General features: G+C 36.6%; 1 protein-coding gene across 1 annotated transcript in view; it reads right to left on the bottom strand.

The window, feature by feature from the left end:
* Positions 1-1240: 1240 nt before the first annotated feature.
* The window catches only part of MRPL3 (mitochondrial ribosomal protein L3), a 32529-nt gene continuing 7774 nt past the window's right edge, over positions 1241-25995 (bottom strand). Inside the window, exons 5-10 of the mRNA XM_009280533.1 lie at positions 25114-25210; positions 23135-23195; positions 13839-13947; positions 11963-12040; positions 10870-10947; positions 1241-1874 (exon numbers count right to left, since the gene is read on the bottom strand). Of these exons, the coding sequence (XP_009278808.1) occupies positions 1725-1874; positions 10870-10947; positions 11963-12040; positions 13839-13947; positions 23135-23195; positions 25114-25210 (573 nt within the window). The 3' untranslated portion in view covers positions 1241-1724. The remainder of the gene's footprint in view (positions 1875-10869; positions 10948-11962; positions 12041-13838; positions 13948-23134; positions 23196-25113; positions 25211-25995) is intronic.

The raw sequence follows: 25995 nt of genomic DNA, 5'->3' as shown, positions 1-25995 counted from the left end.
TGCTGTAACTTTTAAAATCTGTTTTGTAATCAGAAGACTGAACACCAAACACCTCTTCAGGAAATGGCAACTATCTGGAACAGGTGACAGGTTGCACTCATTACTAGCATCATGGCCAAAAGATGACACCCCACTGGTTATTTGCTATATGTATGGGCTTTTTTGCATCACATCTACTGTGTGCGTGATGTCTGCACTTGCAGAGGCAGTGTTGCTGAAGAGAAGGGGAAGCATGAAGGCGATGCTGTTATTCAGCATTCTGATGAATAATCAGAATAATCAGCATTTGAATCGCATTTTTAAGTCAACTGAATCCAGCTAAAAGGATACCCTACAATGTAGATATTTACCAGTTCACATTTCCATACCACAGTCTCTAATGAACTCTCCCAGTCTACCACAAGCCAGTAGCTATATACAGCCTCTTTAAGATGGCATGTGGTTTCTTCAAGCTATTACAAAAAAATTAAAAACATCTTCAGTGACTGAGAGGCACCGTAATGACAAGGACGTCACCTTTTAAATTGGACAGTATTAGTAAGGTCTTTAGAAATCTCATATTTACTTTAGATATTTGATGTCTTGCGATGAAGCTGCAAAGATGAATAGACAGTATTAATGGTAACTTAGTATATGCAAATTCTTGAACCACTGCAGGACTTGTAAGTAAGCGCTCGGAGAGCACTGACAGTTAGCAGGTACTTGCTTCTGTATGTGAGAGAATTTACAGCGTTCAAAAGATCAGACTTATAAATAGTAAATCACGTAAGATGAAAAATAAAAGGAGCATATTGATTCCAGCTATTATTGAAAGGCGGGGTAGAAGAAAAATAAGCATTATCATAAAGACAAATCCCTCATATTTGGCCTGTTTTCCTTGTAATAGCTCGCCTGTAACAGCATAAGAATCCAATACAGAGACAACTGTAGATGCGGAGATATTTCTCCAGAGATCATGCAAGGGATCCTCTGTGAAGTTCAGAACAAGCTGTCAGCGAAGGCGACAAACAGGTGGCCACTTCAGTCTTAGTGCTGCTTCGGTACTGAACATTTCCCATCCGAACACCCCCTCACCATACACACTGCCAGAACTCTCTGAAGATACAGACAGTGGTTGGCATCATCTTCCCTCTAGAAAATTTGTTGGGTATCCGCTACATTAAACTCAACACAACATTATAGCAAAAGGAGAGAAAGAGCTCTGGTGAAAAGAAGGAAACAAAACAAGCCCATGCTGCTACAGAGCAATGCATTTTCCTGTTTTATTTTGGATTATTCTTCACAAAGTTGGACTCACATCTGATTTATCTATCCCCCCAGATGCCAAAACAGATTTGAAAGTTCTTTTGATTATCAGAGTTGGCCAGAATACTTTCCACAAAAGAGAAATAGAATGCTTGGTAGCATTCAGAAAATTAAATGGAACCATCTTGAAAACAATAGTTTTTCAGCAACGTGTAACTTTTCACAGCCTGTGACAGAGGGCAAAAGATCATTGTAGAGAAACTGTTTGGTGTGCTTTACAACCTTCCCCTCAGACTCACCTGCTGCTTTAAATATAGGTTTGAAACTGGCAGTAGTAAATCTTACTACCTGACCAAAATGGCAAGATCTGAAGTGTTCAAGTCAGTTGGCTAGACTGCAATTCATAGGTTTACTCTTATACAGCATTGCAAAGTTCATGAAAATAACAAAATTGTGTTTTTTCAAAGATGTGAAGAACATTATGCATATGTGACAGATGGATCCGTGAACTGGAAAATCTCCTCATCGTACAAGTCTTCTGGTAGTTTTTCATCTCCATCAGCAAAAAACGTAGGGAATGGAGGGTTTTTATTGCAGTCCTTGTAAGTAGGCAATTTGCTATCTTTGACCTAAAAAGCAGGAGGGGGAAGGGTGGGGTTAATAAATCTTCCAGAAGACTTTCAGACAGTGATACACTAGAGATTAAAGAAATCACCTTGCATGCATAAAAAAAAAACCAACAGCATTCACATTACACTTGTTTATCTGAAGAATTCCATGTATAATCATCAGTTATTTTAATATTGACCCAGCTATTGACTTTAACATTTTGTACCCATCATTCATTAAGGAGTTTTTTTTTAAAAACAGCAAAACAAAACAAAACACCCAAAGAGAATTTATCACTTGTATCATACTGTGAGAGAATCAAAACCTACTCTCATTAATTCATTGCTCAATATTTTAAAATGTTATTAAAATAAATGTAAGTATGGATTGTTTAACTGTTTATATTCCACAGTACTTTCCTACATGACATATCAAGTTATATTATGCAGTGTAATCACCTCTTCAACAACCAAGACATGCTTCTGTATTTACGATACAAGCTAATTACGGCAACTAATTTTGCAAAGATATGTGCATGTGCTGTACTCAGTCCCTCCGGCTACTGCAGAGCTATTCAGGGACTGCAGAGTTAAGCATCTAGAATTCTTCACCCAGGAATCAGTACCCAAGTTTGTAGAACACGAGCCTTTAAGAAAGTTAACTTCCAAGAACTGTAGTGCTACACAGAAATGACCTTCCTTTACTGACCTCTTTACATGTGAAAAGATTTAAAATCTAGCCCCTGAAACTTCAATCTCTGAAGAAAATTAGTAGCTAGAATTATTGGCAAAAAGCAGTTTGTCTGTGGTAGAAGATAGAAAGCTGGTATCTGAAGAAAAAAAGAGCTACAAATTCCCAAGCGATGAAGTTTTATTTAAAATGAAATTCTTCATTTCTATATTGTTACATATGATCTTCCTCCTGAGCTGTAATAATCTCTTTCAGCCACTATACTCAACTGGATTAAAAAAAAAAAAATTACAAGTAGATTAGACAAAATTTTAGTATAGAGAAGATAAGCTCTTCCTCTTATTTTTTTGGTGGGCTTTTAAAGAACAGGAAGCTTGTTCTTACTTGGTTGGACAAAAACCTCACATAAGACAACTGTGATTTATACCAGAAATTAAATAAAACAATTTTATGCCCACTGACAGTTCTGTTCTGACAGCACTATATTTACCAGATTCATATCTGCTATTACTTGAGCCTTTCCCAAAGTCCATGAGGATTCCTGCAGATGAAGCGCACAATAAATTTGACTTAACCTTCAGCTTCTGAAAAACTGTTTTGGTTCCCCTCCCCGCCGAGGAAGTTCCAACGGTTTTCTAACTGCAGGCTTGACAAAACAAAAGAAAACCTTTTGCTAAGAACGAGGGGGCAAAGGGCTCAACACGTTGTATTGGTTAGGACGGCTGCTTAGCTTTTCGAGTCGATCATTCCTCTGCTACCAGACACCCCCCTATTAAAAGTGTTCTCTATTCACTTGTAAACTGCCATGCGTAATTACTGAAGTACCTGTAGCCTGGGCAGACAGCAATTTCATTACATATGTACATGGAATAAACCAGGCTGAGGTCCAAGTCCGAAGATCTTTGCTGCAACAGTTCCGGCAGCAGTGAGTTCAGAGGAAACACAGCCAGATAGCTTCAACAGTGCCATCTGAACTGCGGAGGCCGAGAAGTCATCCTTCCCTTTCAATACGTTGCTGTTGTTTCTTTTTCTATATGAAAACATGCTTTAATAACTTCACCAGTTACCTATTCTTTCCCTTGCCCCTTTCTCTTTTCCTCCCTAATCCTACTACACATCGTAAGTCTTCTTTGTCAACAGCAAAAACCCCCATGGTCTCTACACGAGTTACAATAATATTAGGAAGAATAATTTTATTTCTGATAAGATACATATGAAATAAGTAAGTATTAGGAAGAATAATTTTATTTCTGATAACTTGCTTATTTCATATGTATCTTATTAAAAAGTTTTTCATGTGTACTTTTTTGTTATTTTGGATTACTCTCATAATGAAATAACATGTGCTGTTACATACAGGCTGTGTCATCACAGGCAGTTTTGGACACCTGGAAAGTGAAAGGAATTTAATTTTTTTTCCTTTTCTTAAAACAACTTTTTATCACAGGACTTAGGAGTAATAAATCTGCTCTTAACTGAAGGTTATCTAAATAAATGTAAGACTTCTGTTCAGCCTTAACATTGCGATTTTACATATTAACGTCAAGTGGCATTTTGCAGATAGTGCCTCTTGTGCGATAAGGAGAATTCTTAAAGTAGATTCTTACGAAATATTTTCAACAGACCATTGTTGCTTTCAGAGGACTACAATACTGTTTCATTTTGCCCCTTCCAGACTCCTCAGAAGCTTGACAGATCCCAGAAGCACGAGCCACATCTGACGTTAAAATTATTTTGTTCTGATACGCTCTTTCTTTTGATTGGTATAATTGACACAGTATTTCTTTTGACTGGTGAAAACTACTGCTCTTTTTCCATCTTGTTATACATTCACTGCTTTCAAATGCAATTTAAGTTCTACTCCTGAAGCACCATCTTAGAGCATCACTACCAAACTGAACGAACACGCCTCTTTCTCCCTTCTAAGTTTCAAAAGTTGTTAGACAGGTATTATTTATTATTCCTATCAAAAGGAAGACCTCAATTTTATTTTACATCTGAAAGTACCTATTAGCAACTTAAAACATGGAATGATTTATCTGTCTTCTCAAGAGAATTACTGAATTACTTCCTTTACATTTATGAAGGATGCAGCATACCAAAGGTATTCGGTATGTATTGCCTCAGATTCCTGCACAGTAATTTCACAACATAAGGGTATGTTGTGGTATGGTATGCAGCAGCAGCTACACTTGTCTGTGTAAGCGTGTACACAGAGAAGCTCAAGAGAATTACTGAATTACTTCCTTTACATTTATGAAGGATGCAGCATACCAAAGGTATTCGGTATGTATTGCCTCAGATTCCTGCACAGTAATTTCACAACATAAGGGTATGTTGTGGTATGGTATGCAGCAGCAGCTACACTTGTCTGTGTAAGCGTGTACACAGAGAAGCAAAAGGAAAAGCAAAAGGAAAAGCAAAAGGAAAAGCAAAAGGAAAAGCAAAAGGAAAAGCAAAAGGAAAAGCAAAAGGAAAAGCAAAAGGAAAAGCAAAAGGAAAAGCAAAAGGAAAAGCAAAAGGAAAAGCAAAAGGAAAAGCAAAAGGAAAAGCAAAAGGAGGAACCTCATCAGAATAAGTTTTAATGCTCTGTGTTACTAAAATCCTGTGAATTTAGCTCTCACCCACAGAAGGAATCAGGCTGAGCGCCCAACTGGTTATTACGATCCATAAAAGCATTCACTGTATAACTCAATATAACATAAACACTTGGCTTGCTTAAACTACTATATTAATACTGCTATATATTATAGTACACTATACTGTAGATAGCATATATAATAGCGTATATATACTACAGTATATTCTCTGTGAAGTATTTTATTGAGAAAAATACTAGAGAAAGCAGAAGTTGGAGCTGGTGGGGATTTTGTCACTAAGTCTTTAAAACAGTCATAAAGGGTTTTGCAGACACTTAATAAACTGCGCATATGCATGCCCCATATATTGACAGCATAATAGGTAGTATAAACAAATACAAATTCAGAAATCTATCGGCCCGAAATACTTAATATGGTCTTAAATAGGCATCAAAACTTGATGCTTAAGTCACAACTCACATTTGCAGTTTAACAGGCCTTCAGGTTGTGTTAGCAACCACAGCAAAGAATGCAAGTTGTTTGCTAAATAGGAAAATGTGTTTAAATATACAGAATGTTAGAAATTATCTCCTCAGGTATCACACATTACCTAGCTCAGCTTCTATGCTATTTTTGAAGCTAAACAGAAAACTGAATTCAAGAACTATATCCATTCCTGACCAGCCTTATTTTGTCTTAAAAAAACCAACCAACCAACCAACAACAAACAAAAAAACCCCTCCACACAACTCTATCATGAGGCCCAAGGTACTGGACAGGGAACACGAAAGAAGTCAAGGCATGACACTACTCCTGCATGTCCCTAATTTGAGCTCAGCACACCCAACTCTGGCATCAGCTGCTAGAAACACAGACAATAACATTGGCAAGCGTGATACAAAATAAGTAGGATGCAAACTACTACAGACTTCTCCATGGGTTACATAGATTTGCCAGCATTTCTGCTTTCACTACAAGTGGTATATTCAAAGTGATCAACACTGAATGTCCTAAGAAAATCAGGTGCCTTAAAATTAGGACAGGTATAAAACATTATCAAATATAAACTATAACATCCTGTATTATAATATACTATATTACAGTATCCCCTCCATTATAAAGCATCTATTTAAAAAGGGAATTAGTCTTGTGCTTCTCTGATGAATGACAGAAGAGATAACTTTTTGACAATATACTTGGGAGAGAAATTGAGAGTCATAGGCTTCTAAAAGAAAAAACTATTAACTTTTTTCCTAGAGGATCAACACCACAGACGGTAACCCAGGCCTTGTAATCTAAGAAGATACACCAAGAGAAACAGGTATTACCTGAGGTAGGCTATCTCGATAGGCACAACACAATAATTTACAGATGCTTACTCTGTGATGTTACTCTTGTAACAGAAAAAATTCCATACATTCTAGCATAGTGCTAAAGTTTCTTAATTTTGTTAGACCTTGTCATTGAGAAAGAAATCTCTGCTAAAGTAAGCTTTTTTGATGAGTTTTCCAGTTGGCTAGAAACATTACTTATGTCAGTTATTCACCTGCATGCTTCAGTGTGCAATATCAGATGAAAACTGATTTCTAATTAAACCAGGAATCCATCAATCCTACTATGGTGCACTTTTTCTGCTGAAAATGAAACTTGAAAAATGTAAGTGCTTCATCTCAGTCTGGATACAGTGCTGATGCACTAAGTTTCCAAAAATACATAACATACAAACTAAATACATGCTTCAAGGTGGACTGTGGTTTTAATGGTTACCAAGCAACACAGAGTGGGTCCTGAACACCAATGCCTTCCTCTTAGAGGCACACATGAGAGAAAAGTATTATGTGATTTTCCACTTTTTGAGCTCAAAGACAGATGGATCCATATCCCCTAGACATTAGTCCTACCTAATTATAGCCAGGTATTTAGTGGAATGAACAGTAATTATGAACAGTAATATCCCATAATTTCTCTCCCCAACTACAGATCCAAACAAATATACAACAAAGTATAGGATGTCGAAGTCTATACGCAAAGAAGAAAATGCCCTGGAAGAAAGGCATAAGACACAAGCTAAAAACACTGCAGATGAGTGCAGCAAGATTAAGTGGAGAAAAACCCTCAGAAATTAGGGAACACATACCAAATAGTATTGCTTTGCATTCTTTTTTAATTAAAGCTTTCTCTTCAGAGATGTGTTTGACAATATAAGGGAAGATTTTTTTAATTAATATATGTAATTCCTATGGCTTATGGAAGAAAAAAAAACAGAATGGATTCACCAGCTCGAAGAATTAGAAGGAACTGTTGCTGACTACATACTCCCTCCAAACACCAACTACGTGAGTGGAAACAATTTTTAAAAATCTATTTCCTAATAGTAACAATATCTACTACTGTACCTTCATCTCAAAACAGGATTATTTATTACTAAAAAGCCATGAAAGTCTGAATATGGAGCACTTTAATCAAGACCTTTCAAATATTGTATTATGTTAATCAAAGTCTAAGGGATGAAATCCCTTATTCTTCCCGTGGATCCTCAACCCTCATTTCTAATAATGGAATTAGCTGCAATTCTGAAATGTGTAAGCCAAAACGCATACATGAAGACACTCGGACTTCTAAATTGCAGGTAACTATGACTTGAAACATTTTCATAAAAAGGCAACTTGCAAATACAATTAATACAGATGCTACATCTTGTAGACATCATGTAAAGCAATCAAAAAAGTGCCTTCTGCCACTTAGTTGTTAACGACAGATTAAGTTTACCTGGAAAAAAAACCCATAATGGAGCCATTTTAAATTTTGGTCTTAGGATAAAGTTCCAGTCATCATCCATGGTGTGTGAACTGAACAGAAATCACCCCTGGACACGGCAAGCACTTAAACGGTATGCAGCAGACTGCCATGGCAATCGAAGTCCATTATCCTCGTCACATCACAGATGCCAACACAGTTGTTTACTGCATATGCTCAGATGGCCTGGCCCAACAGCCTCCTGTTAACAAGGTTGTTGACTATGGCAGTACTGCTGCCTCAAGGATCTTTTTAAAGCTAACAGCAGGACTGCTTTCAGAACAAAGCCAGTAAATCCAAGGTGGTAAGAGGGATGCTTTCCAGCCTAGGCAAGAGTAATGTCTGAGTAAAGAAAAAGAGAAGGTGGAAGAACAAGGTGGAAGTGACCCAGTCATGAGAGAAAGCACTTAACACTTCCAGTAGGCTCTTCTCCAAGCAGAAGCGTGCAGTGTGATTAGCAAGGGGACATTGATTTGTTTAAATGAGATCTTCACAGTGTACATAAGAATGTGTGGCATTAACACACATAGCTTTGCTTTTAAAAACAGTTTATATTACAGGTGTTTAATAAATGCTTGTTTTCTTACCTCACTGTCCTGGTTTCAACTGGGATAGAGTTAATTTTCATCCTAGTAGCTGGTACAGTGCTGTGTTTTGGATTTAGGTTGGGAATAATGTTGATAACACACTGATGTGTTAGTTGTTGCTAAGCAGTGCTTATACTAGTCAAGGACTTTTCAGCTTCTCATACTGCCCTGCCAGCGAGAAGCTGGGAGGGGGTACAGCCAGGACAGCTGGCCCAAACTGGTGACCATACCATGTGATGTCATGCTCAGTATATAAACTGGGGGAAAGCTGGCCGGGGGGCAGTGACCACTGCTCGGGAACTGCCTGGGCATCGGTTGGCGGGTGGTGAGCAATTGCATTGTGCATCAGTTATTTTGTATATTCTTTTATCGTTATTATCATCATTATTTTCCCTTCCTTTTCTGTCATATTAAACTGTCTTTACCAAAACTCACAAATTTTACTCCCTTTTTTTCCCTGACTCTCCCCTCCATCCCACTGTGGGGGCGGCGGTGAGTGGGTGAACAGCTGTGTGGTGTTTAGCTGCCTGCTGGGTTAAACCACAACACTCACTTAAAACCAGAAATCAAAAAATGAATTTACTGAGTCTAGTTAGAATAAAAGTTATGACCTGGTAGAAATAGGTACTGCATTCAGAGTCTCAATGGCTTCATCAAATGTTGTATCCTTGCAGATAAGACATCAGAGATGTGTACATGCAATTGCCACTAAACCATACAAGCGTGGATTTTAACAGCATGACTAGAACAAGATGCACAACCCTTTGCAACAATTAGCTCTTGCTTAAGAGTACTATTAAGGTCAAAGAAGAAAGTCTGGACATCAAACGTTACTCATTTTTTCAGCTACGTTATGTTGCTTATGTACATAAGTTATAATTTCAAAATAGCATCCTACAACAAATTCACACTTAATTAAACCTCAGATTAACATATAGCAATCAGGTTCATGGCTCAGAATTAGAAAAAATACTTAGAACACAGTCAAAGAAAAGGTCATTCAGTCTGATATATGGATGAAAAGCCAGTCAAACTAGTCTTAATTCTAAGTCACTGATGCCATGCCCAGTAATTTTGCAGAAGTTATCCTGAAAACTACTTCTCCTGGACATCTGTTAACTGATTTTCACTATTTTGGGAGAGAAACGTGTAACGTATTCTCCAGGCTTGGGCTGGACATTACAACCACAGCAGTTTAGAGATACCTCACTCATTAAAAAAGGCCTTATTTCCAGTGAGAGAAACACAACAACAAACTTCATTTTTCTGTGTGTAAAACACCTATTTGAAAGCTAGGATTGCTTTACTTAATGCCCAATAACTGTGGAGTTCTGCTCCACAACCAGGAAATACGTAACAGAAACTGGATGCCCATAGTAAAATATGACAAGAACAAAATAAAATAGTTGAAAACACCTGAACTTTCTGAACTCTAACTTTTCAAGAACTGGATCATTTAAACCCCTACAATACTTACAAGGATTTTAAACTATGTATTAGATATATAGGTATATGTACAACAAAATCTTTACAATCATTCACAATAAAGATGTTGGATACCCCATAATCTGCTAAGTCAGAAAGGAATTAACTTCCTCCAAATAATTTGTGCTTGCAGATGTGTAGAATATATCTCAATAGAAAGAAAAGGCTATTTTGAAAATAATCCTTAAAAATCCTTACTTTTATTGCTTGCATGTGGATTACTTACATTGTAAGAACACATATTAGACTCTTCATTGTTTCAGTTTTTCATAGACAATCCTGAAACAATCTCAATAAAATTTGATATTAATTCTGTACAACAGCACAGAAAAAAACCACTGACACATTTATACTGATTGCAAAGGGAACTTGTATCATTATTGTGAACTCCAGCTGTCTCCTCCTGTACCTCAACTGCTCCTTGGAAAGGTAACTGCTACTGTGTATGGGAATGCTTTGAATAACCTTTAAAGCAGTGCTTGCTGTATATTTCTGTTCATGAATACAGGCCTTAAATAATATTCTGGAAATCTCACCATCATGCTATTGACGCAGGTTAGTGTTAAAAGGAGATGGACCTAGCCCTGAGACACTTACCACAGGGTTACAGTGACTGTGTTGGTTTATCACAGGCTACATGGGTGCACAACCCCAGTGCAAAGCTAAGAAAGAGCCGTTTAGAGTAAGTGGTGACCCACTGCCCCTATTAATCACTCTCTTTTACAGAACTGATCCTACTGCCCTTTAATTCAATAGTACAAGATGGGACTCTGAAGAAAAGACGACTGCATTCAACCAATGTTTCTCCTTTTATAAGGAGAGAGTTGGAGAGAGCTTAGGAATCATTAGTACCAGTAAGTTGAAACTAGCAAACATACCTTCACCAGACAATTTGTGTGACCTGGAACAGACCCATTTACATAAATAATGTCATGTTTTGTGTTGATCCTCCACACCTAGGAGACAGAAAAACACCAGACATGGAGCTCATTTTAGAGACTATTCCCAGTTTTACAAACAGTAGTCCAGCAAAGCACAAACTGATTAACTAGAGGTGGTATTCCGGGGAAGAAGAATGTTCTGCACAGGCCTGAAGTTGCCACAAAATTCAGTCACGTGCTACTCTGAGTGCACAGCTTTCTAATGCAGGAGTCTGTATTTGGTAAGGCAGCCCTTTGTTCAGCATCACACCAACCGAAGCTCCCAAGTCTCTTTTCCCTCTAACAGCAACAGCTGTTGAAAAACATCACACCTGACAAATTAAAACAAATACGCTCATGAAAATGTTGCTGCGACCATTTGTTAATTTCTTAATTCTATGAGGTGCCCAACTGAACATGCACATTTTGTGTTACAAAAAAAAAAATAGTTTTAGTTAGGGCAGAGCAGCAGCACACTTTTTTGCAAACTAGAGGCTAATATGCTTTTTGTGCAAACTGCAGAGGTTGCCTTCAGAGACAGAGAACAGTAGCTGTAATAGCCCAGGAACTGCTGCAGCTATGCACACATCAGAATCTAGACAGAAACTATAATCCCCTTTTGCACATGAAAGTGAAGGACCATAATAAAGTTAGGACTTCAAACAACTCAGACTTGGGTTGGGTTTGAACAAGTGGAATAGGCATGAAAACATTCACTGAAGGTCACCAAAAGCCTGACTGTTTTCCCACTTCAAAGGCAGAAATCAAGGGACACAGTGAAAAACGCATCAGATGTGGAGGTATCACCTGAAATCCCAGTCCCCAGGGACTGCACATATTCAAAGGGTTTTCAGGTAACTTATTTGTAAGCCACAAGAAGACAGGAGTACGCATTTGCTGCTCTTGTCTTTCCAGCTTGCATACTTCAGGATGCTCCTGTCTGGATTCTGACAGAAATGACAGACAGTACACCAACACAAGGCTACATGGCTAAGTCCATTGCTTGGCAATGCAACCACCTTATACACATCCTAGTACACTCAGAACTCACCTTTAATCCAAAAGATGTCCTATATATGTTACCCATTTTACCAGGCATTTTCTTTCCGCGATAAACTTTGGCAGCTTTCTAGATAAAAACAAGGCCAAAAAATCATGTAACTGCAAGAGGTACATCTACAAACTCAAGAAGAACAGGAAAGAAAATATGCTGGTATTTCCAATGTTGAAAATATCTAATATCGAAAATATCTAATATTGTCTAGCATTTTAAGTGCCTCCTGCTGGAGGTTAGGTACGTTATCTGAAATACTTGACCTCAGTCACAAAATTGCTATAAATACCATTGTATCAACAAAGGGATTCTAGCTTTGCTTAACACGTAGCGTCTCTAGATTCAGAGCAAAATCTTCACTCATCCCATATTTTCACTTAGTGATAAACAAGAAGAGGTTTTTTTCGAAAACCCGTGTCAACACAAGACTCTCACCTACACCACAGACCACAGCAAGTGGCAAACTTACCGAAACTACTTGTTGATGCTACCAGAGCTCCAGAGCAGTCCCGCCCTGGAAGGCTGCCAAAAGTAAGATACACTGTAGCTTCTCCCCTCTCCCTAATCCATGAGTTTTATACTGATGTAAACCAGATTTTTTTAAAGCGTGTATTTTTAAGAACAGAATTTATTACATTTGCTGCTATTGCTTAGTTTCTGTATCCCATTTTTGTTTGGCTGGGTATAACCTGGAGAACAAAGTTGGAAAAGAAAAGGCAGGAATAAGTGCAATAATTTTCAGTTCTGCAGTATTATCCAGGGATTTGTCTCAGTCTCCTGCACCACTCTGTTATTCATTAATAATGTTTATGTATTTTAAACTCCTGTGAAAATCATGATTTCAGGAAATCAGCTGCAATGTAGTTCTAGGGACATGATTCTGTACTAAACAATGCAGGATTACTAAAATATCTGAGGTGGTCAACACTAGACTGGAAAATAAAAATCAAGGCATTGTTTTTCCCCTACTGCATCGTTTCACCTTGTTTCCTTTTCATCATACCTATTTCCAAAACAGTGCCAGGTGTAGAATTCATTTTCCAGTTGAAATGAAGGACTATAAATCAGTACTGTACGCTTTTACAGTCTCAATTACTCTACCTTTGTTACCCGATGCCTTTTTGCTTTTACTATTCTCTTAAAAATTAAAAAAAGATTAATAATGCTTATTTTAATTTCTCCAGGAAAATTACAGACAATTCAGGTTCAGTACTGTGACTCAGTTGGTCTTAATTCTGTATAACAAACCTAGTTTGCAAAAATCCCTCTTAGTTCAGCCTAAATGTTGTGCAACCTTTATAGGGACAGTTTTAAATGCATCTGTTCCAAAGAGCTTTTAAACTAATATTGTTTAGAGTTTGAAACTTAAAAATATTACTCTTTACTCTGCTTAAAAATGCTAAGAAGCGAACAAACTATTTTGGGAATGAAAGAGTTCATAAAGCAGCTCCACAAGCCAGGCAAGGTGATAAAAGCAACTAGGGTTCCAAAGAACAGTACAATATGTGCAGTATAAAATAACAAGTGAGTCCTTTCCAATCTATAAATGCTGTGAGAAAAGATCCTTAGAACTCTCTTTGAAGCATTAAGACTATTTCTCTCAGCTATACTACAAAATACCAACACTTGTTCAGTTAAAATGTTTGCTTACTTATCAGCAATACAGAATATTCAGAAATCGAGACATAAGAGAACAGCTATCTGCATTGCTCATTATAAAGTTTTCTGAACTTCCTTTGAAACAGCTGGGATTCTCTGCTACCTCAGCGTAGATGGTAACAGTTAGCTATTGTGAAATCATTCATTTTTAGTAAGCAGTTCTGAAAATACTGAAGAATGTTTACATCAAGAAATAAGTAGTAAGAATCCTCACATTGGTAGATATTGCTCCAGGACGTCTGTGAGTTTTTGTCTGGCCGTGGGTAGCAGGCTGGCCTTTAAATCCCCACCTTTTCATGACACCTTGAAATCCTTTACCAATTCTGAAAAGAAAAATAATAAAGAAACAAACCTGGGTTAGTCAGACTTAAAATAGGGTTTCTAGCAAGAAACAATAATTTCAGTCAGGCTCATGATCTTTTTACCTTTAGCAAAACTCAGCAAATATTTTTTAAAAAAATCTGTATTTTATACCATAAACATATTCTAGTGCAATACTTAAATGTTGCTTTGGAGAATAAGAAGCACTAGAAATGAGTCAAATAGGCAAAAAGGCTAACACAAAATGCTCCTTGCTGTGATGGTCTCAATACACGGTAGTGTAATGAAGCTTTCACCAAGACTGGACACCAAAAAAACCCCCCAAAAACCCAAATAAAAAGCAACTGTATAACAACGCATACCAAAACTTAATGAAAGGCCCTAAGCATCAAGAGGGAAGAGATGGCTGCTTAGACTAGCATAAAAATAAGCCAAGGAACATTTCTTTTCCAAACTACAATAGGCTCATCTCGTGAAAACAGTTTTATGTGTAGTAAAAACACTTAACTCTTTTGATCTGTACTCATCTGACAAATAAGGTCTAAACCAGAATAACAACTAAGATGTATCGTCAGTGCCCATGCCTTAATCTTTGAGGCACATGATAGTATTACTGGTTTTGGAGTTCTCTGTTTACTGCAGGGACAGACTCAATAGGAAAAACTGCCTCACCACTGCACAAAAGAAAAGCCGATTAAAATGTGTCTTTAAACCAACATTGTCTGTTTCCAACAGGAAAAGTCTGACCACAGGGTTTATGGCTGCACTGATTATTTAATTAATCTAATAAGATGATCCTTTTCCTCCAATTTACAGAAATCTTTTTCTCTACTAATGCACCTTGCGATGTCATGGTCCTATTAGTTCAAGCATTAGAACCTTCCGGCCAAACACAGGAAAATAAAACCGGGTGTGAGCATGCTTACAGCCCGTTGTATATATGGACTACATTTTGCTGACTCCCCTGATCAGAAAAGCACTACCATTAAAAACGAGAGAAAATATACAAATGCGGAAAGCACCAACATTCACAAAAACTGGATTCTTTCCTCTTCCACTTGAATAATTCTCCTCTGATTGCTGGCCTAGTTGCCTAGAGCAAGTCAAACTACGGTCAAAACCAGCCACAAATGGAAAGACTCCCTAAAGCCACAGAACCATAAGGAAACGAGACTTGTGCAACCATGGTGTCCGCCTCTTTGTTTTCCCCTTCCCTGCTCTAAACCTAGTGGTCAATTCCAGTTACATTTGGTACAGAAGAAAGATACCTAATTGTTTGAGATCAAAATCATTGGTTAGAGAGTACTGAGGTTTTTTTGCTCCTTTCCTACAACTAACTAAGGAAATGCTAGAACGTGATTAAAGTAGTGATATGTTCCTTTGGCTTGCCAGCTGGCCAGTCGTGCAAGAGCTTGCCGCCAGCAAGACAGTCTTTCCAGGCCAGCAGAGAGTGGTGCAACACGGGGATATGGAGAGGGTCAGGGCCATGAGAGGGAGCTGAAGGCACCTGCAGGAGGGAGGACCAGGGTTACCTGAGATCAGGAACGCAGTCAGAAATCTAAAGGATGCAAGGCTTTGTTCCACCAGTTTCTCATGAATCACCTTATTTTAAAAGCTTGCAGTAATGAACAGCGACAGTTGTAAAGAAACAGTTTTGAGAGATACTCACGCTTTAAGAGAGGCTCAAAATTTGTCTTTTTCTATGTCTGAAGATTGCTGAGGGATTAGTAACTTTGGAATATGTAGCAGAAACTAAGCTATAGGAAAACTTGTATCTGTCCTGCCAAAATGCTATTTTTTCTTCAAAACTTTCTATTATTGGCCATGTTTTCCAAGTAGACTTCTGGCACCTCTAGCTGGAAGATGGAATTAGCAAACTCTCCAAAACCAACTGCAAGTGGGTCACATAACAACAGCTGTGCAGTTACCAGAGCGAGCAGACTGGGGGCATGATTAATTCTTTAGCTGCAGAAATGTACTTGCAATTCAGAGAAAACCATACAACCATCGAAAGCTACCATTTCAAAAGAAAACAGTACTGTCAACTTTAATCAAGAAGCATAAATGCCTGATGTCATGAAACCACTTCAATATTTCATTCAGATTGTTCATTTTTCGACATGAACAATTTAGAATACTGTAAATTGTACTTTTTAATAAAATATAAAAATATAAGAAATAGTTAATCCTAGTAAGAGATGCATTTTGAAAAAAATTTTACTTCATCAAATACTATAAGATATCTTGAAAAAGAAGCGATTATATCATAAGACAGAGATGCTAGTGTTTAATGATTTATGCAATAGACTATGCTCATCTACTTTTTGGTCTTTCCAATCACACATGTATTTTCCAGTGAACAAAGACTCAGACTTTACAATAGTGAAGCCTTAGGAAATTTATAGAATGTGTGGCCAGACTAAAAAAGAGCACTCTGAAATCTGAGTGCTCCTGAAACCTGAAAATTCTCATGCATCTGTTGATCTGGAATATGAAAAGAAATTTCCAACATCTGAAATATTCTGGCTAGAAGGAAAGATATCTCAATGCTGAAATTAGGGTACTTCACAATGTATAATGCTTTATTATCTACCAAGGTTCTTTCATCACAGTAGTTCAATAATTTTTTAGAATAGTTTCATTTTTTATTTGTGAAGAACTGATTGAAGATCTCTGAATTACCTACAAATAAACTTTATCTTATGACTTTTTGAACATTAATTCTCCATTCAACATGATTCAGTCACCATCGTGACTGAAAACAAAAACAAGTCTTTATTAATTAAGAAGAAGCTCTAGTTTTATTTCATTGTAGTTCAATAATTTTTTAGAATAGTTTCATTTTTTATTTGTGAAGAACTGATTGAAGATCTCTGAATTACCTACAAATAAACTTTATCTTATGACTTTTTGAACATTAATTCTCCATTCAACATGATTCAGTCACCATCGTGACTGAAAACAAAAACAAGTCTTTATTAATTAAGAAGAAGCTCTAGTTATATTTCATTTCGGAGTTTTTGATTTCTTTAAAAGAATAAACAATGTATAATGCTCTTTAAACACATGTCAAGATGAAAAACAATTACACAGACAGTGAGTAGCTCTTCCTAGACTCATGCTCTATCTGAAATAAAGCTGGAACCACAATAAAAACTACAAGATTATGTAAATCATACATCAAGTTTAAAATAAAGTAAGGAACTACTAACAACTGTTTAAATCAAATTTAGAAAGGAGGACTGTTCAACTAGGCACTTAGCAGCTCAGCCAATATACCTCAATCATTACAGAAGAATAGTGTTTTTCCAGCCTAAGTCCACCTTGATGTGACTGTGATCTGTTCTCAGGCAAGTGGTGGATTTCTCTACCATACGCAAAAAAATAAATATTATGAATAAATTTTCCATGACTCAAAATTCACCTGTATTTCTAATGCAAAGATTTTACATTCTTCCAATTGTATGAAATGCAAAGTGCTTTTGAAATGAATATTCATCTTATTTAAACAAGGAAGAGAACTTAAGATGCATGGTGTTCAAGAAATACTATAGAAAACCAGAGAAGGATTTATACAGTTTACAGTTTTCTTAAACTTTTTTAATTTAAAAAAACCCAAACAAATATTTGTAAGAATATATTCTTCTTGACTTCTGAACAGATGCCAGGTAATAGCTATTAGTGTCACTTATTAATTTCAAATTGTTTCACTGCCCTCTTCACCCTTCTTAAAAATTACTAGGTGTGAATGCATTCAGCAAATATTCACCAATAAAATACAAGAAAAATAATTATTGAAACTAAACCTAAACCAGTATTTTGCAAAAGTGAATAAAATAGAAAAATCCCCGAAAAGAATACTGGATCTTTTATTACTTAAAAAGTCTTGTGAGTTCATTTCCAACAAATATTTCATAACATTAAATTAGTGTGAGCTAGCCAAATCAAAAGATTAAAACATATAGTTATCATATATGCAATACATACTATTTTATGTATACTATATATTTATACACTACTTTTAGTATACTATATACATTATTCTATGTAATTTCACATTAGCCAACATATGTAAAAAGATACCAACCAAACACATACCTCTCCGGGATTTACTTTTCTTATGATGATCTGCACCACAATTTCATTTAAGAATGCATCAAAAGAATCCCCGATTTCCCCCCCGAAAAGTCCTAACTACTGCCATCCCACTACACCTTGTTCATTGAAGTCTGAAATCTTTAAAAAGAAACACAATACAATTCTAATTTAGAACAAACTCAAACATGCATAAGGAGAGTTACAACTCCAAAATCTCTTAATAGGCATAGTACTGACAACTTCAGATATTTTCAAAAAACATTAAGGTTTGTCAAAGTGAGATCTTAATCCAGAACCATGTATTAATTAAACAGAATTAATATCTAGATTCCACTCTGAAAGAATCAAGTTGTGTGCAGTATCTGAGATATGATAATCAAGAACCTACATTGAAGTAGAACATTTGTCATCCTACTTACACTGTTGCGATTTCTTGATAAGACATCTTGTACCTGTTGTCTTGGCTTGAATCAAGGACTATATATTTTTGTTCTGACAACAGTAACATTAAACACCGTATCTGAACAAAAACACATGCACGAGACCTATCTTTATTAGACTTGATATGTATAATGTGACTGTTCTTCCATACATGGAATTCAGTCACTTACTTTACTTAGCTTCACTGAAGCATGATTACCTGAATCCCAGAATGGAATCACAGGCAGCAATGATGATACGCAAAGACAGACACACAAATGTTAAATGAAAGGAAAATAATTTTTCTGTAGAATTAAAAATAGAGTTTAATTAGACACAGTTGTTCTAGTCTCACCTGCAGGAAAGCAGCTGTTCAGGTCAACCACCTAATTTTGTACAAAACCTCATTTTCCAGGTTTGATACAAATAAAATGCCGGTACCTAATGAGCCAACTTTCATTTAGAAAGCTGCTGGAATAAAGCACTCTAATTAAGCAACAATTTCGTTTGCTGCTAACTCTTCAAACTTAGCTAATTTAAAAGACAATTATTTAGATGCTGTAGAAGAAAAGGATTCCACCTACTTAGTCAAATAATTTCAGACAATTGTAGAGCATACTTTCAGGCTCAGATTACACTGTTAACCTAGCAAAGCTTAAATAAACCACTAAACACACCAGAATCACCACTTAATTCTGACACATTTCAAACAAAACTAGTATTGGCTTTTTCTTTGGAGTGGTAAAATTTCTGATGTTCCAAAGGTTTCCTGAAACAGGTCATGAAGTGGCAGAAAAAGGTAGTATAATACAACTCCATCTCCATGCTGTATGCATTGGGCTACCACTGTAAGGCACGGCCCCACCGCTCCCCATCCCCATGTTTTGGTCATCTTTGTACTAGTGCAGAAGCTCACTCAGCTGATCAGCAAGCTGGGGCGTGCAACCGATCCAGCTGAAAACTAACCCAGCGAAGAATACAGGTATCTCACGCTGATCTTTTCCTTCATGCAACTCAGGTCACCAGTACCAGCGCCAGGAGGCCAAAGGGAACTCTGTGGGAGCGAGCACCGCCTCCCCTTTGGGCAGCAGCCTCTACGATGCCAGCTTAAAGAGGTCACAGAAGCGCAGCCTGTGAGAGAAGCGTTTCTGGACGGTGCTATGCATTTTAACTCAAAGGTATCAGGGCTAAAACAGACCATCAGACCACAGGAATTCTGAAATTTACTGCTGTCCCAAAAAGGGCAGTAAGCCTTTACACATTTTTGAAACATACCTCTGAAACACTGAGGAAAAGTCTTCGTCGTTAGACAGCTATAAAACTTAAGGATTGAGCTTTTAAATTGCTGAAAATAAGTACTAAGGAAAAAATTCAGCACTAAAGAAGATTGACAGCATGCGGACGCACTGCCTACTGTCAGTGCTCTAAAAGCTACTCATGCTGTGCTGAACAAATTACGAGACTTCAGATAAAAACAAACTGCATACATCTTTAACTGAACCTTCTCTTTTCTGTGAAAGTGTTTTTCTTCACAGAGGTATAAACGAATCAAAACATTTCAAAAGACTTCGACAAAAACATTTGCAAGGAAAGTTTAAAAGCAGACAGTCATAAAAAACCACCCTATACTTTGGTAACCAAATCAAGATGCTAACCAAGACTTCTGAAACGTAGTGCAAGTAGTTTGTTCAAGCTATGATAACTAAGAAAAGCTTGCTTATTTTTAAGGACCGTATTTTTGATTTACGTGTTGGCAGAAGGAAGCATACAAAAGGATATCTTGCTCATCTGAGTCATTAAGAGTTGGTAAAAAATTATAATATCCTTTATATTCCACTATATTATCTCCTCATTGAGGTGACATTAGTTTTCTTTCTTTCCTTTTTAAAGGAATAATTAGAATTAGTCATGCTATTAACAACAGCACTATTATAATCTATATGATTTCAAACATTGCACACTTCAGTGTTTTCTCCAGTAAAACAAAATTACTGACAATCTTAAAAATGTAAAGTACATGTTCATGTAGAAGTATTTCCAAAAACTTTACTAGCGGTGATAGCAAGTTTTTAGGAATTACTGTCTTTTAAGTCCATAATGATTTGAAACAGGAAGATGGAAGTTGCGGGAGGAAGGAGAGGAAGTCAATCTCTGCTCCCTACTGTAACCCAGCATTATATCCTTAAGTACCTTTTCAAAATGCCCCTATAGCTTAGGATCTTTCAAGTGCCTACATCACTTCTGAAAATGGGACTTTAGAGACTAATGTACGAAGGCTCGTTTCAGCCTGTGGACCAAACCTCCCCAAGTTCCCTCTTTGTTCAATAGGGAGAAGCTGGCTCCTCTTGAGGGGGGATCAGAACACAAGTACAACATGAAGTATGTTCTCATTTTGCCCCCCCAGCGCAGCCCAAGTGCTATAGCTCAATGCTATAATCATTCCCAAGATAACTTTTTTTGCCCTTCACTGAAGCAATGCTTGGATATTTTTGTGACATTGTGAAATCTGTACTTACAGGTACAGTAACTAAGAACGATGGATACAGTATTCTGAAAAATAATGAAAAACCAAACCCCACCCAAGTATGAGACTAAGCAACACTGGATGAAATTGCATGGAATAAAGTAAAAGACCCAAAGAAAAACTGTAGTAAAATAATTTAATTCTTGCCCAAGAGTTAAGGCAGTATGATAAATGCAGCATTCCAGAAAAGTGGAAATTAAGAAAGAAACATTAAAAGTAGAAATCAGAAGGCGAGTAAGTCACAGAAAAAGGTTAAAAAACCCCCGGATATAAAAAGACTGGGGTGATTAGAGAATCATATTGATAGAAAACCCATGATAAAAAAAAAAAATCTGACCTTTCCCTTTAGCTTAAGAATTTTTTCTTCTCCTTTTATATCAGGCACCTGTATAGTAGGATTACATGTAATGCACTACCAAAATCAGCAGTACAAACAAAAAGCTAATTTCTGAAATGGGATCATACAAATATCAGGAGAAAACAGATTAGAAATACTGAATTAAAGATAGGATGGATTCACTGAACACGACGAAGAACCCAGTTTATTTTTAGCTTGCTAGTATTTTCAAATTCATATAGCAAGATACAAATCAATATCCTGTGGCTACTTACCAGTATCTCTTACACTGCCAAAAAAACCCCTTTCCTAGTTCTTGAAATACTTCTAGAAAAACAAAGCTTTTCTGCATTAACAACGCATGACACTTAATCTACACAATGACTGACTGCATTCCCAATGACACTGTGCTTTGCTTTGCAAACAAGCTATTGTCTCTTACAGGCTGCTCACGGAATGCAATTTAGAAGCAGAATGAGTAATATACCAGGATCTAAGTCTTACATAAGTAAGTTTGACATAGAAAAATACTAATTCCAGTCAACTCCTCGACCTCATGTTCTCAATAGGGTGCCCTCATAGGTGTAGTCAGGTGTAGCTATATTAGAACCAACTACTTGGCTGTACTGATATGGCTGGTTTCCCCATATATACAAAGCCCTGTGAATAACATTAGACATTTATAAGTATTACACATATGTGAGACAATTACAATGGATGATATTTCAACAAGGCCAGTTGGGTATAATCTCCATTACACAAAAAATTAAACATCAAATGGAAAACATTATCTTGGTATCACAACACAACAAAAATACAGTTCACTGAAATATGGAGATAGGAGTTCTCTTGGGCAGTGGAAATCATGGACGTAATAGAAGAGACATGACCAGTCTTTGCGGCAAGATGCCAGTTTTTCTTTTGACACCCTCTACCAGCTGAGCTCTAATTTGGCATTTGCAGTGGTCTGAGAGAAAATCATTCCTCCCACGTTAAAGTAAAAGATCATTAGCCATTGCTGGCAGAAGAGATGAGCTGGAATATGAGAGAAAACAAAAAAGGAATTTGACAGCTCCGTTGTCCGGCTAAATGTATTCACTACCTTTTTGCTTTTCTTTCGGTCCACATGATACATCTCTCTTTGCATCTCTTCACCAAATCAAAATTAAGCAGTCTTTCTGGGAATTGATGCCTTTCAGCATTTATTCCCCACTTCTGCATACCACAGATGCTGCATTATAAACCTCTTGGGCTGTGCTAAGCTTGAGCACCTCTTTCTCAAGCTGTTTGTCAAGCCCTTCCATGCTAATAAGGTATGTGCAACAGACAACACATGCAGAACCATAGCCCTAATAGTATCATTTGTTTACCTACCGTGTTCAAAATCAAAAGTAAGCCTCAGCAAAGAAAGATAATTTGGTATTTTTGACCCAATGGCTGAATGGACTTCTATTTCCTGCCACTACCCTTGCAATTGTATTTCAGCTTTTGTGAGCCATGAGTTCAAGAAAAAGTAGAGGGGGGGGGGAAAAAAATTCAAGCAGTCTATTTGAAAGACGAACCATACATGTTAAATCATTAGGAACCTGTTTACCTACCGTGTTCAAAAAAAAAAGTAAGCCTCAGCAAAGAAAGATAATTTATTTTTGACCCAATGGCTGAATGGACTTCTATTCCCTGCCACTACCCTTGCAATGTATTTCAGCCTTTTGTGAGCCATGAGTTCAAGCCAAAGTAGAGGGGAAAAAAAAAAAATTCAAGCAGTTTATTTGAAAGACGAACCATACACGTTAAATCATTAGGAACTTACGTTTTTGCAGTAACATCCACGAACTGCCCTGGGCGAAAGTGAGCAGCATACAAAGGAGTACCTTCAAAAGAAGAGGAGAGATCATGTTCAACTAAGTGCTGAAATCCTCAAACCACTATCCAGTCATTACCATCCAGGGTAGATTACAGTCACAGGAAAGGAAACAAAACTTTGTTTTTATTCACGTTATTTTTTGTTCTTTATAAACCTGACTAAAATAGATGCTTTGCAGTTACTACTTAAGCACATTTCTCAGTTCCTAGGCCAATTTCAGACGAGTAGGAAGGAAGGGTCAGGGCTTTACTCAGGTATGTTGCACTTCAGACACCGAAAGAGACAAAGTCCAGAATGCTGAATTAGTTAAGACTCATAATAAACAAACTTGGCAAGAAAACAGAATATGCTCCACTTATAACTACTAGCACTTTACAAGGTGGAGGGTTTTTAAAAAAAAAAAAAGCAAAACCCCCCAAAAAACCCACTTCCTATAAAAAAGGAGTTAAGAATAAAAAAAAAAAAAAAAAAAAAAAAAGAAGTTTTGCAATGCTTCCTCTTTGTTAAGACACAGTGTTTCCAAACTAAAGACTGTGGCAGAAGTACAGCTTCATCCACCGGGGAATTACCTATATGCTAGCCTTTAGCAGAAGTGGTGCTACTGTCGGTCAGTGACATCACTCACCTGATTGCAATTACACTCATTCCCTAAGTGCTTGTAGCATCAGTTTTAATTTATTTAAAGATTTATTTTGTCTTCAGCAATTTTTTTTCATCCAAGTGCAATATTCTTTTATTAGCAGCTTTAAAAAAAAGAAACAGAATCGATAACTTCGTTCATTATAAACTTTAATCTCAAGATCCATGCAGCTGCATCATTAACAGTTTCCAGCCTGTTTTAAGTCTATCAAAAAAATTAAATTTTAATTGCTTCATGTCCACACCCATTTTTATGCTCTTTTCAAATCTGTATAAACGCAAATTGAAATGATGTAAACCTCTCCTAAGTCTCAAGCATAAAAATCCTATTATTTCATGTTATATTTATATGATCCATACACACCTGGGATAAGATACCTGTCAACTGACAGAAAATCATGTACATGAAGGATGTTATGGACAAAATACACACACTGCAAAATCAGTTTATTGAAAACTTGCAATTCTGCTTTATCTCAAGCTTTTGCTTCCATTTATCAGTCCACACTTCCTCTTCATGTCAGATTTGATTTTTATCAGTTACTGCACTCTCCTAAAAAGGTCTTGCAAAAACCTTCTCTAATGGCAAATAAAGACGTAATACATTAGAATTTCCTACCCTACATAATTTTTGGGAAAGTATCTATAACTGTCAAAAAGCACAAAATGAAAACCTAAATACACTAGCTAATAAAACCTTAAAAACATAAAACTTTTCATTAAATCTCCAAACTTCTAATACTGATTTTTAGTGAGAATGTTTGTTATGTTTTAATGTGTTTTATTTTGCAAGCTGCCAGAAAAAAACCACCATACATGACAGCCATCAGTCCTACTTCTGAATGCAGCAAGAAACAAACCTCAAACTGCTATTTTAGGCTCCTGAGAAACATTACCACAAAATTCTTGGTGCCCCTCTCGTAAGGATAATCAGAGAACTTCCTGTAAATGCATTCATATTTATACCCAACAAGTGAGTCAAGGTTACATTTATTTCTCACCTCAATGTTCATGTTAGCTAGTTTGGATCAGACTTATTTTCTAATCAATGGAAACATAATATCCAGGAAAAAGGAAAAATCCTACTTCTCATTACCTAAAAAGTAAAGCCCATTTTCTAGTTTTCCTTAAGAAAAAAGTTTGTTTGTACTCAATGAGAAAGAAATAAAATTCAGCAACTTCCATACAAAACAAAAATGAAATACACGTCATAACTTGATTTAGGTCTACAAGCGGCAGACGTTAAATGATTGTGCATATAATATTCAGTAGCTCAAAAAGATTACCTGGTTTAATTATGGCATCATCTGTTACATTAAATGTTGTAACTTTCTGCTTCCGTGGTCCAGCTTCTTTAAAAATTTCCATGGCAGACTCTGATTTCTGTAACAAAGAGCAGCCATAAAAAAGAAGTGATCTTAAAATACCCAAGGATCAACCTAGCAGAGAAAGTGATTACAAACTATCAACACCACTCAGAAAAACAGATATATCATACTACACTCTTATCTTGAGACTAGCATTTTAACTCTATCTAAAATTAATTTAAAACTCCTCTGTCTGCATTTTATTTTCTGTCAACTAGTTACCCTACAGCTACATGATATAAACAAGAGATATGTGAAGATTTCTAAGATCAGAAAAGGGAAACCAATCATTTAGAATATACATAAAATATACTACTGCTTTTTCATGACTTTCAAAGAGTTTTGTAGTAATTTAAAAGCATTTTCTCTTTTTCAAAGCTTCTAATGACTTAGTTCCACACCACCATAAATATAATTTATTTGCTTTAACTAACAAATCCATGGAAATAAAGCCTGGTCTTGCAGAAACTTCTAGAAATGCCTAACTTCCCACAGAAAAGAATCTAGGACAAAAAAGAAAAATGAAGAACAACAAGTTTATGATTCATGTATTTTTAAGATATACACTCAGTGTCAAACCACTACTGACCCTTTAGAAGGGTTCTTCTTTTTAGAGGAGTCTGACAAAGTTAAAAGTACTTAAAATTGTTCTCAGCTGTTTTAAACAAGACAACTCACAGAACAGCTGACCACTGAGATGATACCAAGCAATGGAAACAATGATGCAGGAAAATTATGGCCATAGGAAAAAAGCAATGCAGCTGATTTTTCTTCAAATGAATTCTCCTAGAAAGCAATTTA

Source organism: Aptenodytes forsteri, unplaced genomic scaffold (assembly GCF_000699145.1).
Source record: "Aptenodytes forsteri isolate BGI_AS27 unplaced genomic scaffold, ASM69914v1 Scaffold523, whole genome shotgun sequence".
Lineage (NCBI taxonomy): Eukaryota > Metazoa > Chordata > Aves > Sphenisciformes > Spheniscidae > Aptenodytes > Aptenodytes forsteri.
The sequence above is the reverse complement of the archived record's forward strand: the minus strand, read 5'-3'. Positions and strand labels throughout refer to the sequence as shown.